At 43.2% G+C, this 13,451-nt stretch overlaps 1 protein-coding gene across 3 annotated transcripts in view; it reads left to right on the top strand.

Moving 5' to 3' along the window:
• ANKDD1A (ankyrin repeat and death domain containing 1A) overlaps positions 1-12,009 on the top strand; it is a 335,216-nt gene extending 323,207 nt beyond the window's left edge. For all 3 annotated transcript variants that reach the window (XM_078683094.1, XM_078683093.1, XM_078683095.1), the window contains exon 15: positions 10,574-12,009. In XM_078683094.1, the coding sequence (XP_078539220.1) occupies positions 10,574-10,635 (62 nt within the window). In that variant the 3' untranslated portion in view covers positions 10,636-12,009. The remainder of the gene's footprint in view (positions 1-10,573) is intronic.
• The last annotated feature ends 1,442 nt before the right edge of the window (positions 12,010-13,451 follow it).

Genomic DNA, 13,451 nt, shown 5'->3' with positions numbered 1-13,451 from the left:
GTATACATTTACAAATTGTATGCGATATGTTGCCATAGGTCGCTATGAGCCCTTATGTAGTGCATTTCTCCATGAAGTCTGGTCCCTTCCTTTCACTTATAGATGTTTGAGAGACGGACAGGAGGTTTATCTGAATGGAGAGGAGTGTACAGAAACACCAGACCATTCGTTAATGTGTAGACACATACAATTACACGGTTCTTGCAACCAGGACCGGCCAAACTTAGCCTGTGTTTTGAAAGGGACTCCTGTACCAGCAATCACCCCGACTTTTACCTTACTAGGGAACGGAAGCTATTTGCTTTTGAATAATGAAGATTGTTGCGGGTTGATTAAAGGTGTAGCTTATGTGGTAACCGTAACTGAGCGTGTCGTTTGCTGCAGAAATGTCCTGTACCCACCCACAGATGAAAATAGGGTGGTTTCCATTTGGCCACGCATCCCAACCTTGAAAGCAGAATTCAGCGGCATGAGTAGAATAAGGGCTCTATTGTCCCAGAAAGAAGTGGCCTTGAGTTCGGCTAGGGAGACTTTCGTTCTTCACATAGCTAACACCCGGACTGAGGTTCAGGCCCTTTTAAATACTGATTTACCGTTGCACTTCAGCGAGATGGTACATTCTATCTTTAACGCGTCCTCCACAACTGGCCTGGCGCATTTTTTCAAATCTGTTAGCAGTGGTCTTGTAACTTCATTTGAAAAAATCTTTGGAGTCATCCCTGCTTTCTTCCATTCCATTTTTTCGCGTTTGTTTGGTGGATTCCCGGTTATCCTGGCACTAGCGGCAGCCGTTCTAGTGATTGTTTGCTTCCTGAAATATGGATGCCCCACATGTGGAAGGAGCAGCCCAGCCCCTCCTGGCGCTGTTTCGCAACCGGATGCTTGAATATTATAGCACGCTGCCGCTTGCGATTTTAAGCATGGCATATGGATTATCGTTTCGATTTTCCTACTTCACCTGTGTCCAGCCTGTATTTCACTGCCTAAGCTGTGAATTCGATTGGGCCATTTATTTGTGTCTCTGCGGACCGGTTTCTCCTGGAGTCGACTTTAATCAGCTGATGAGTCCCATCATTACTCACGAGTTGGTTTGTACTGGCGACAGGATTATGGCCTTAGCAGCGATGCATGGACTAATGGGTCCTTGGAACATTCTTACAGCAGCGCAAGATTTCTTGGCACTGAGCTTTCTTGAAAACCCACCGAGTTGTCCTCTGATGGTAATAGAGGCTCCAGTATTGGGAGAACACGTTTGTTCTTTTCCTCTTTTGAATTGGATGGCTGAACTGTTTTCGGATGAAGACGGTGATTTCCTGTTGGAGGCTGTTGCTGCATATTTTGCATATTCGGTCTTGCCTTGAAGAACCTTATTGGTTTATGATGATGCCCCACTTTTTTGCATTTTTTCACCTCCCAGTCCTATTGGCTTGAGTGCTGTGGAATTCTGAAATTGAAATTTTTTATATTTTGATTTGATTACTGCAGTTTTTTATAATTATAAGGTTGTTCATGGTTCTTGAACTCTGCTTTCATGAAGTTGCCCTTTTCTTATCTTATCCGTCCTCGGATCATGGGGGGGGGTCATATAGCTACTGTATATCTTTATAATGCGTTAAGTTAGCATAGGCTCATTACATATTTAAACACCATTTTTCCTTTTGCTGCTTCTGCACACGACACTTAATTGTTGATTTAGCTTTCAACCTAGTAGTTCGTTGTGGTTTACATAAGAATACTATGTTATTACTCTGATATCAGCTTTGCTTAATAAACTATGTCTGTACAGAGAGTGCTGAAGCTTCAGGAACAACACGATACTGAATTGTTATGAGGTCTGATCTTCGCGCCTTCATAGACATAACATAAGTGCAGCTTCTGCCAACTTTGGGCTTTAGGCGGGTTTTATATTGCTTTGCTTGAAGCACACAAACACACATGATGCTGTTCGCATGCAGAGAGAGCTGGTGTATGCTGATGTGATCTCTTCATTCTAGGATCCTGAGGTATGGGCCCGCCCTAATTCAAACCCAAAGAGACCTTCTTAGCTATTAATATAATATGTGTGTTAGGGAGGGTGAGAAATAAGTGTTGTTAACTCTTATTCATTACAGCATGTTAACATGCTGTCACCATTTGCTTTCTATGGACTAGTAACTATGCTGATAACTTTGCTTCTGATAATATGTTTCCTTGTATTATCTAAGATACTGCGCCTGAGAAGACGGCATTAGTAAATAAATATTTCAAATGTTCACGTGTCCTCATTTACTCCACGTTCTGGTATGAAATGATTGTACAACGAAAGAGTGCTCATGTGTTCCACGTAACCTGAGGTATTGTAAGCTCATGTTCTGGTTTGTCTAAACATTGGGAGTTTGTTATGACCAATGAGACACTGTAGCTAGCTCGGTAAGGGGTTTGTTGGGTACTAAGGTGAGTTTTGGGTCACCCTAATTCGCTGAGGTTCCAATCCTCTGTGCACAGTTCTGTGGGAGAACAGAAACCCTGCTACAATATCAGGAGACTGATCCGCCTAATGGGAAGCCCACCGCCTGAAGCAAGAGCTCCCCTGGTATTGGCAGTTGATATAGAAAAGGCTTTTGACAGTCTGGAGTGGGCATACCTCTATAGAGTGCTGCGGTGCTTTGGGCTTGGGGAAGACTACGTACGGTGGACGAAAGTACTGTATAGTGAGGCGAGAGCGAGGGTGAGAGTAGGCACCCTGGTATCGGACCAATTTGAAGTGCTCCGTGGCACCAGGCAGGGTTGCGCGCTGTCTCCGCTGCTGTTTGCCTTAGCGGTGGAACCTCTGGCGGCGATGGCTAGAAAAGGCGACTACTATGGAGGCTTGGCTCACGGTGGAACTCGCCACTTTATTTCGCTGTATGCGGATGACCTCCTCCTTTTCTTGGAAGACGCCAGTGAGGCGGTGTCTAGAGCGGAAAGACTCCTTGCGCGCTTCGGTGAGATATCTGGCCTGAGGGTTAATTGGGCCAAGACCTGCCTGTTCCCCCTACGTAAACATGAGATTCAGCCCTTTCTCCGGCCGTTACTTAGATGGGAGCCTGACTGCTTGGAGTACCTAGGGGTGCATATTTACCATGAAGAGGCGGATATGCTGGGGGGAAACGTCGGACGTTGTATACGCGCTTTGAAGGGCAATATGTCCTTCTGGGCCACTCTCCCGCTATCAGTAACGGGCCGCATATCCCTGCTCAAGATGATAGCCTTACCTCGACTGCTGTATTATTTCCCGACCTTGCCTGTTTGGATCCCAGCTGCGATTTTTTGGCAACTGCATTCACTGATTATTTCCTTTTTGTGGGGCACGGACAGGCGAAGAATCGCATTATCCACACTGACCCGCCCGAAGGACGAGGGAGGCCTGGCTGTCCCAGATTTTGAACTCTACTACCTGGCGGCCCAACTCCAGACCCTCACGCAAGAAATTGCAAGAGTGTATCGCGGCCCAGAGCAAGACCAAGACAGCGACATCCCCCGTCATGTGCTAGCCTTTATAGCCCTGCGACAGAAATAACCACTCAGGCACCTGTCCTTAGAGGAGAGGACTCTCCGCCTATGCTGGAACCAATCGTCGAAGCGTGCGGGGATAAAACACCCATACGCGCCCGAGATCCCTCTGGGCATGTTGACGGCACTCCCACACGGGGGAGATTGGTCGCATCTGCAGGGCTGGGAGGAGGCAGGTTTGCAAGTGGTGGGAGACTTGTTCGAGGATGGGGCACTAATCCCATACCAGACGCTGCAGGAACGTTTTGACCTCCCACGAGGCGACTACTTATTGCATGCGGCAGTGGTGCGAGTCATACAGGGGCATTGGGGTAAGGGGCTCGAGGAGCCGCCGACAGCCCAAGCCTGCCAGTACACTATGATGTCGGCAGGCACCTATTAGGCAGTTACGTGCCTCTACTCGAGGAGGCTGAGGGAAACGTTGCAACCGCTGACTGCCCTGAAGACCAAATGGGAAACAGACCTGCAGACAGAGATCCCTGACGCCACGTGGACGCAACTGCTGGGACGTGCTAGGAAGAGCACGAGGAACGCACGGTTCCAGCTGATTCACTTTTATATTCTTCACAGGGCCTACCTTACTCCGGGTAAGATACAGAAATACTTTGGGGCGGAGGAGGCCGCTTGTCCACGCTGTAATACATTGGGAGCGGGTCTCACACACATGCTCAGGAGCTGCCCCCACATACAGGAATACTGGAGGGACATAGGCGACACCTTGAATGAGATTGCAGACAGGGACCTTCAATATACCACGGCTGTCAGCATCCTACATTGGTTCCCGCACACACCCAAGAATAAAATGTCGACATTTTTTTTTGGCCTCCTCCTGGCCAAACGGGAATTGACAAGGGGGTGGAAATCGAAAACGAGCCCGACACACCGTAGATGGCTTGCTGAGTTCTTGAAGTGGGCGGCGAGTGAGAGCACGATTAGATACCAATTAGCACGTAGAAGAGCAGACGAGCGGGCCTTGGAGGCGGCTATGGAATGGGAACTCCTAGTGCAAGCACTGCGAGACAGCACATTAGAAGAAGAGGAGGACGAACGAGCGGCGGCGGCTGATGCCACCGACGCACGGGGGATGACAGCACCACCACCAGTCACAATTACACAGTAAACAATTGAGACCTCCTGCTTATAGTCATACAGACCCACATACTAGACCGGGAGCGACTGATGACACTTAGGGGGGAGGGAAGTTCTGAAGGGAAGAGGGGGATCCTTTCCCAGTAGTGTAGTTGGGATAATCATTGATAGACACTACAGGGAGGGGGATAGATAGGGTAAAATTAAAAGCAGACAATGGATCCCCCCAAATACATCGCACAGTGATTTGCTGATTGCGCGAACTTCACTGATTCGTGTTCTTTGCCGCCCGACCGCAGGGTTGTGGGCTGAATGGCTGTGTACAATGGGAGGGGTCTTCGCTAACGAGAAGGGGGGATACCGCATTAATGATGATTATCCTGATTGTTATATTATGTGATTTGTTCTGCAATAAAAATGGTTTTTAAAAAAAAAATGGTTCAAGGTGCAAATGGCGTCTGGACATCAAGTGTCAACTAAACCTGGGATTCTATCAGCCCTCCCTTGCTGTCTAGTCACCCAACAGCTTCAACCCAGCTTTTTCTGCTAGCAAGAAGTGCCTTGGCTTCCAAAACAGTCACAAAATACAGATGTCCCAAAAGGAATCATTTAACATTATTTCTTACTTCAACAAGTGTCACAACCATGATCATTGTTTTAATAATACAGGTAATTCTTCACACACTCAATTGTAAAAAGAATTATTTATTCCGATGTATTTCTTCATTTGTTTCTTTGAAATCCTTAAACTATTTGTTCTTTTCCAACATAAGTACGGCAACTACATATATTACTGATAACATCCCTTTAACAAACAGTAGTATTCGACACCTTTTGCTTATATATACATATGGAAAAACAAAACACCATATATCCAAATCAAACAGAACAGTAATATTGTTTCAATTCTGTCTATTGATCATATAAATCCAAGCAAAACTACGCGAATGCGTCTACGTTTTGGTCTCTTAGAGGTCTAGAAGAACCTCGAGACCATCTTCAGAACGGTTTAGTTGCACACACAATCTCTCAATTTTATTGGAGTATCTCTGCCATACGAACAAAACGTACAACGACTTGGAACAAGAACCGGAATCCCTCGGTTCATACACCCGACTCAGAGGACCGAATACTCGGTCCTCTGAGTCGAGTGTATGAACCGTATGAACGTCGACGTATACAGCTCTGGCTCTACTTTAGAGCTAACTTTGGGTGTAGGTTTTCTCTTCAAATTGAGAAGGGGGAAAGTGTCCAGAGAAGGACTAGCCTTGCCAGGTTTTTACTGATTTGAAAAGTGCCCAGAAAAACAGGCCTGATTCTATGCTGGTGCAAAACTTTGAAGTGCCAAGACTCGATCCTCCCACCAAAATGTGTCCTCATTAGCCAGAGTGCTCAACCACCGTATGTAGCTTGCTGATACTACTCTACTTAGAAGAAGAAACATGCTTGATTCCATTGTACAGCTGCTTACTACATCCCTGTCACCAATGTGGAGTGATGGTATCAACCTTGTGGTGCAACAGACCTTCGCAAGAAAATGAAAGTTTGACCTGCAGGGGTACTCCAGTTTTTGTGAAGTGAATGCCTCTTCTTTGGACCTTGAGAACTGGATTCAGCAAGAAGAATGCATTTGCTGCCCAGGGTAAAGATGATTGTTTGATATGGCTCTTATACTATCTTTGAGGTTTAAGGCACAAGTCACTTAACTATTGGGGTAACTACCTCTGTCAAGTAGTTGATGCTGTGACTCACTGACTCCACATTAACTGAATTGGTGCTTGGTACAGTTCTTGGTTCCCTCTTGACTTAGACCCAGATTTATATTGAAGATGACAGTTTGTACTCCATCTGGGCGATGGAGTAACATACTGTGTTGCCTTGATGGAGTACCCATCCTCTGCGTTTAGAGATGACCACCATCCCTGTGTACATTTCTAGTAATTGGCAGGGTCTTCTGTTATGGCGGTTCCTATAAATGCGTTAAAGGTTTGATGGATGGGTCTGTCAAACATGACTGCCTCCTGTCAAACTTTTACACGTTTTTCTTTCTAAAAAATAAAATGTCAAAGCAGGATTTTGTTTTAAATAAAACAAAAACATATGGCCCAAACGCCATAGGAGTTTTTCCAATCGTGGTTGGGTCATTACAATTATGTTTTTTTTATTTTATTTTTTTCCTCACCAGCAGGTTTTACCTGGTGGTGAGGTATAAAAAAAACCATATAATACGGTCCACTCTAAATCGGGTAGACAGTGTTCTATGTAAACATTAAACAGCCCGTCCTCTGTTGGGCTGTCAGAAGAGTATGTCAGTGATAGAGTAGGGGTAGGCCGGACCAATCTGTACCTAATAAAAAACCCATGACCCGTAAGTCATCACAAGTGTGGTACAATAGGGAGTGTAGCTTAAAGAAGTCCTCTCTGGTCTCCGCAATAAAGAACCGCAATATTGGGGAGGTTCAACGGCTTAGAAAGGATTACAGACGAACCATGGTTGATGCTAAGAGGGTGTGGGAGGAATCCCATTGGTTGGAATTGAAGGCGGCTAGCCGGTCTAAAAATTGTGATTTGTTCTGGAATTTGGTCAGGAGATTTAACAGCAATGACCCTGACCAGACTCCGAACCACATCACCAGTCAGGAATGGTACAAGGAGTTAGTAACCCAGGGTACAAAGAGACCTCTTATTGTCAACTGTCCCTCCTTTTCCATGAGCCGTACCAACCAATAGCCGTCAGTGAGGTCAAGAGAGCCATAGATAAGATCACCCCGGCTAAGGCCCCGGGCCAGGACGGCATACCAGGCGACCTATACCGTGCTCGCCCAAGAGAATGGGCCATATATTTTGCCCTCTTAATCAATGCCCTCTTGGCGGGCGCATCTGTCCCCGCCTCTTGGAAGGGGGCTGCGGTAATCCCCATCTTTAAGAAGGGTTCTAGGGGTGACCCAGCCAACTACCGCCCGATCAGTCTTATAGATGTCGGTCAGAAGGTGGTTGGCCAGGTACTCCTGGAGAGGATCCTCTCCTGGGTCGTGGAGTATAATATCTTATCAGACTATCAGGCAGGGTTCAGGGCCTGCACAAGTACGATCGACCAGGCCATTAGGTTAGCCCTCCTACATTGGAAGGTGGTGACCATTGGCAAGGGCAGTCTTTACCTCGCTTTTATCGACCTAAAGACTGCCTTTGACCTGGTCCCACGAGACCGCCTCTGGCTGGTCTTACATGAGATGGGGATACCCCCACCGATACTGAACCTTTTGGTGCGTATGCATGAGGGCAACTATGCCCGATTCAGGTGGGGTACACAGGGCCAAAAAACGGAGAAACTCCCATTCGAAAGAGGTGTTCGTCAGGGCTGTGTTATGGCCCCAACCCTTTTTTCTCTTTTTGTGAATGGGGTTTTGTCTTATTTACTAGAAATAAATGCAGATGCCCCAGTCCTGGCCGGTGATAAGGTGCCCGCTTTACTTTTTGCGGACGACACCTTACTAATTTCTAAACCTCCTGCAGGCTTGCAGAAATTGTTAAATAGGTTCCATTCGTTTTGCAATCTGAGGGGCCTGGTAATTAACACAACAAAGACCAAACTTCTCTTTTTTAACCCTAGTAGGCAGTCAACGTCTATCCTTACACTAGATGGGGTGCCTTTAGAGTGCGTCAAAACATTCAATTACTTGGGCATCAGAATTTCAGATAAATCGTCCTGGAAACCTCATATTGAAAAAATGGCTCTGAACCTCAAGAGGGTTGTTGGAGCCATAGGTAGAGAGCATCGCTCCTCAAGTTCCAGGCCAATCGCTCCTGCCCTTGTGATCTATGCTTCCAAGGCCGTAGGCTCAGCACTATATGGTGCGGAGCTCTGGGGCTTTGAGAAAGCTGACGAAATGGTCAAGGCAGAAAATACATTTTTTAGAGAGCTGGTCTCTTTGCCGCAAGGAACCCCAACTAAGCCTCTGTTGAGCGACTTGGGACGTCGCTCATTGAAAGACCTTGCCATTTTACGTCCGCTGCTCTATTGGGCTCATCTGCGGCGTACACCTGAGCTATCTAAATACGCCGACGGCCTAAGAGAAGTGATACACCTTGAGGGATCTCAAAAAATCAGCTGGCTCTGGAATATGAAAAAACTCCTTATAGAACTGGGTCTTAGAGAAGCTTGGGACTCTGAGATCCCACTGAGTAAGTTATATATCAAGAGTGCCTACTGGGCTTGGGTTAACAGTCAGGAGAATAGTAACCATAGGCTAGACAGGCTGACTGATGATTTTCGTCTATACAAACAGGCCCCAAGCTTAGAACCCTACCTCGACCTTATTCAGAAACCCAAAGACAGGGCTCTTTACATTCAGTTTAGGTTAGTCACATTACCTGTCCGAGAATTCACTAGCAGTTGGAAACCCCCGTACCAGACCCAATGATCCTGTCCCCACTGTGATGAAGTAGTGGAAAGCGTCCCGCACCTTATGTTCGCCTGTACTGCTTATGTAAAGCAGAGTAAAAAATGGTTAGTTGGTTTGCTGCCAACTAGGAACCAGGAACCATTGTGAGGCCCTGAGAATATTACGCACAGATACTAACACTACTCTGGTCTGTGGGGTGGCCAAATTCCTCAGGTGGTCATGGGTGATTCGCTTGAAAAAGTTATGTGTTGGATGAAGTTTTCTCACAAACTGGGTTTTAACTCTGTATCAAAGCTCTGATCATTTAATTCAATCTTAAACAATATGTACTGTATATTTTTTCTTTTAATGATTTGATGGTAATTGATTTTATAACTATGTACTCTCCTATTTCTGGATGAATTGCTTTTTACTGATTGTATAAGAGAGGAATACGTTATATCCTGTTGGGTTTTAAATTTTGTTTTTAATTCTTTTTAAAAAAACAACTTGGAAAATGCTTTTATGATATTTCTATATTGAAATAAAGCTTTGATTTATTGAAGGGTTTGGCGGCAAGGATACTCCATCACAGTTGCAACTGAGTATATTTTCCACAAACTTCTAAATCAAGCCCTAAGTACCCATAGCTAGTCACAAATGTGCACTGTATGTTTATCCTGTAGTCATAGCCCAAAGAAAGGGGAACGTAAATCCGCTGCTGCAAACCGCTTGCAAAACTTCGCTTGTGGCTTGAAAATCAGGCAAGTGAAAGAAGGAGCAAAGGGGAAAAAAAGTAGCAAGCAATCCAAACCCAAAAGACGGTCCTAGAGTACAGAATTACAGGGCATGAGAGAAGCAGGTTTAGTTCCACACTGAAACACAGCATATACGGAACTTGGAAGGAAGTGCACTGGTACAAGTGAGGGAGCGTGCCTACATATACGGTCTCATTCATATGTGATTTCAGCATTAGAATGCTTCATACTGGCATTTTTAAGAATAATTTTTTTCTTCACTAGTGGCTGACAAGGTAGCCACAAGGACGAACGAATAGGAGCTGTCTATTTATCAATATTAGTAGTATATTTGTACAGTAGGGGGCAATGTACCCACAGGTTGAGAGGTAGGAGCGAATAGGAGCTGTCCTTTTTCGTTATTAATAGTATGTTAGTTCATTTGTTATTATCTTTTTTGTCATTTAATCAACAAAAAGATTCAAGCAAATATAGGTTTACCGTCCCTTTAAAATGCATTCTAGTATGAATATGCTGTGAATGTAAGAAGTGAAGAAAAAATAGCATGCACTTCTAAAGCATCTACAAGGATTCAAACCTATGATCCTAGGGTTACACATAATTTCTTAACTTCTGAGCAATCACAACAGTTTAGGTACTTAATCTTACAAAAGTGAACACTCTAGTTGTCTCCTATTGGCTGTCACCTTTATCTAATACCTGTAGAAGGCAGGTCTCAGGCTATGTTTCAATATCCAACATATACTTAGAGATAACTTACACACAAGTAATATGGTTCTGTCTTACTTTTATTTTGCTTTCACTTTTTTACAGAAAGCATCAGGAAAAAGGCAAATGCAGACACAAGTTCACCAAAGAAATGTACAGCAATGTGACTATATTTGAAAAAAATAAAGAATCACATATCTTAAAAAGCTTCGGATGCTGCACCGGAAAAGTTTAGTTGTAAAAAATGGTTTTGCAGAATGACGAATCATCTTGCCAAATGTTGGATTTGCACTGCGTAAGGGCTCTTTTTTATTATGAAGCTGAACTTCGATATTTCAGGAACCAGACATCAGGATATGACGACATGCAAAACAAATGCCTACCTTCAGGAAAGGTTGCACCTACATTGTATGGTTTCCTCAGCAGTTTCTGTGATCTCTGAGGCTGGACATTGCATCAACACCCATATTGGTTTTATATGATAATTGAGTGATATGTATGTCAGAGATGCATTGTAAATTGTTTTATGTCCGTAATAATGGATCAACCTCACAGTTGTATTTATGAAATCGCTGTTTTTTATTCTGTATTTTATAACTATGATGAGAAGAGCGAAAATGTCTCAAACAATTTGAATACTTTAATTGTATTAAATTGGTGACATTTTTTAAGAAAAACTACAATGTACATTGCACTTTTAAAAACATTTTTTAAATATTGTATGTGTGAACATTCCAGCAAACACTATGCAAATTCAAAAATGTGTTTGCAGAATTGTCTGCTATGTAAAGAAATGCACTAATTGTGTAGGTTTCTATACGCCCGTGTGATGACATTATTGATTTTCTGTGCAAAGCTAAAAAACAGAGCTTAAATTCATATTAAGCATAGCTCCTAAATTGACTATCTCTTCCCCTAAATTGGCCAATGTTATTTTGTACTCACAATAAGATTTAGATGTGACATAATTTGGGGTCTCCAACCTATTCTGTACTGAGAGTTACTTATCTTCAATGAAGCGCATTGAGAGCTACTAACATTATTAGAGTTGTATAATCTAATTTTTTATATATGTATGTTGATTCAACCAAGCAAAAGCTTTTTATTTTAATAAGCTGGATGAACACAGGTGAGCTACTCGGAGGTAGCTGGAGAGCTACAGTAGCTCAGGATCTACTGGTTGGAGACCCCTTTTCCCCTTCGATTTCCTTTCAAGTTGCCACCTGTCCTATTATCATCTTAAGTTCTTCACGTGAAATAACATTGAGTGTTATTTTGTAAGAATCTCCTTTGGGCAAGAATAGATTCTGTTCATTGCACTTTTCATGAGTAGAGAAACCTTTTAGCTGGCATATGTTTTCCTTATGTGTTTTACAAGACGATGGTGCTGCCCAAAAGGTATTCTTTTGAATACGAACATTGATATGCAAATTTGTAATGAATACACTAAAAACAGCAGTGCAAAAATAAATGTTTAAACTTGCCATATAAAGTAACTGACTCTGAAATAAAGAATATAAAATAAACTGTTTGAAACCTCACAGCAATCTCTATTGATCAAGACCAGACCGATGGTCTTTTGCCTCCTTTTCAATTTGAAAGAAATGAGAAGGTCCTGCCCTCCTGCGGTGATTGACTGAAAAGTGAAATGTCTGTCTGGAACTAAGAATGCTGCTGTAAGGAACATTGAAATTCCTGTTCCTTTCTTTCATGGGAGACAATGCAGAAATAAAATTGGTCTTCGGAGGAATGTTTCAATTGGTCGGTATAGAATTGAGCTCGGAGATCTTTCATCTGTGATAACGATGATTTTAACTGCTTTGTCTTGGTTGAAAGAGCCTGTCATCTGAGCTGATATCGGGTGTGAAGCATACATCTTTCTACTTCTTCATGATTTAAGTTACACAACTGAATAAATACATAAAACAACTTACTTCGAGGAGTACAGTTTGAAGACAAACATTCATCTTGTTCTGGAAAAAAAAATGGCAAGACTTACGGACCTAATCTGAGTGACTTGCTAATCGAGATGAGGACAGCACCTTAGATGGATACTAACTAGACTACGGAACAACAATGAAATGGGGGGAACCTCTATTATGACCTATCTATCTTAACATAATAGCATTTAAGTCTATTCGCAATTTCATAAGGGATGCAACCGGGTACATGGAATCATTCACTTAGACATAATGTTTGTTATTTTCCATTTATTCTTCTTTATATCAAAAATATTTTTTCTTTTTTGGTGAATATATAGTCAAGATTGTGATACAGTAACATAATAGCATTTATACAACTATATAAAATACAGATCTAAGACATTGTTCAACAGGAACCCCTGAGCAATCTGTATACAGAAACTGTCACTCATACCTTCATTCATACAAACTCAGACTTTCATATCTAGTGTACTAACAAAACTAATACAATATACACAGTGAAACAATAGTGTCCTGTATTAGACTCCTCATAGTATAATACAACTCGTGGTTTGCATCTTCTTTTTTCTATTTATTTGCAAGGGTTGGTAGTCTTTTGTACTCCTTTCCTTTATTACTTCAGGGTTTAATTCTATTTTGTATGAGGATCTACGGTGCGTGCGGCCTACGTACGTTTCGGTGGTATCATTTCTTTAATTCACCTTCTTCAGGGCCAACATGAAACTGGACAAAGAACATATGCATGCATTCTATTAAAACCAGGGGGTTCTCATAATCTTTAGCATTCCTGTTCCCTTCGTGGAAATATACACGGGTAGGTCTAATATGTTCTGAATCTCTGTGCAGATGTTGATTCCAGTCTGTGGCAGAGATATTGGCCGAAGGCGCCCCTCCGGAGACGACAAACTTCTCGTTTAATGGACATCAGAGCAGCACCAGCCACTCCCGGTGCCTGCCCGATATACCAATTTATGTAAATACCAAATACAGACACACTCCGTGGATCAAAATAACTTGGAATCAACATCTGCACAGAGATT

This window comes from Lissotriton helveticus, chromosome 3_1 (assembly GCF_964261635.1).
Source record: "Lissotriton helveticus chromosome 3_1, aLisHel1.1, whole genome shotgun sequence".
Taxonomy (NCBI): domain Eukaryota; kingdom Metazoa; phylum Chordata; class Amphibia; order Caudata; family Salamandridae; genus Lissotriton; species Lissotriton helveticus.
The sequence above is the reverse complement of the archived record's forward strand: the minus strand, read 5'-3'. Positions and strand labels throughout refer to the sequence as shown.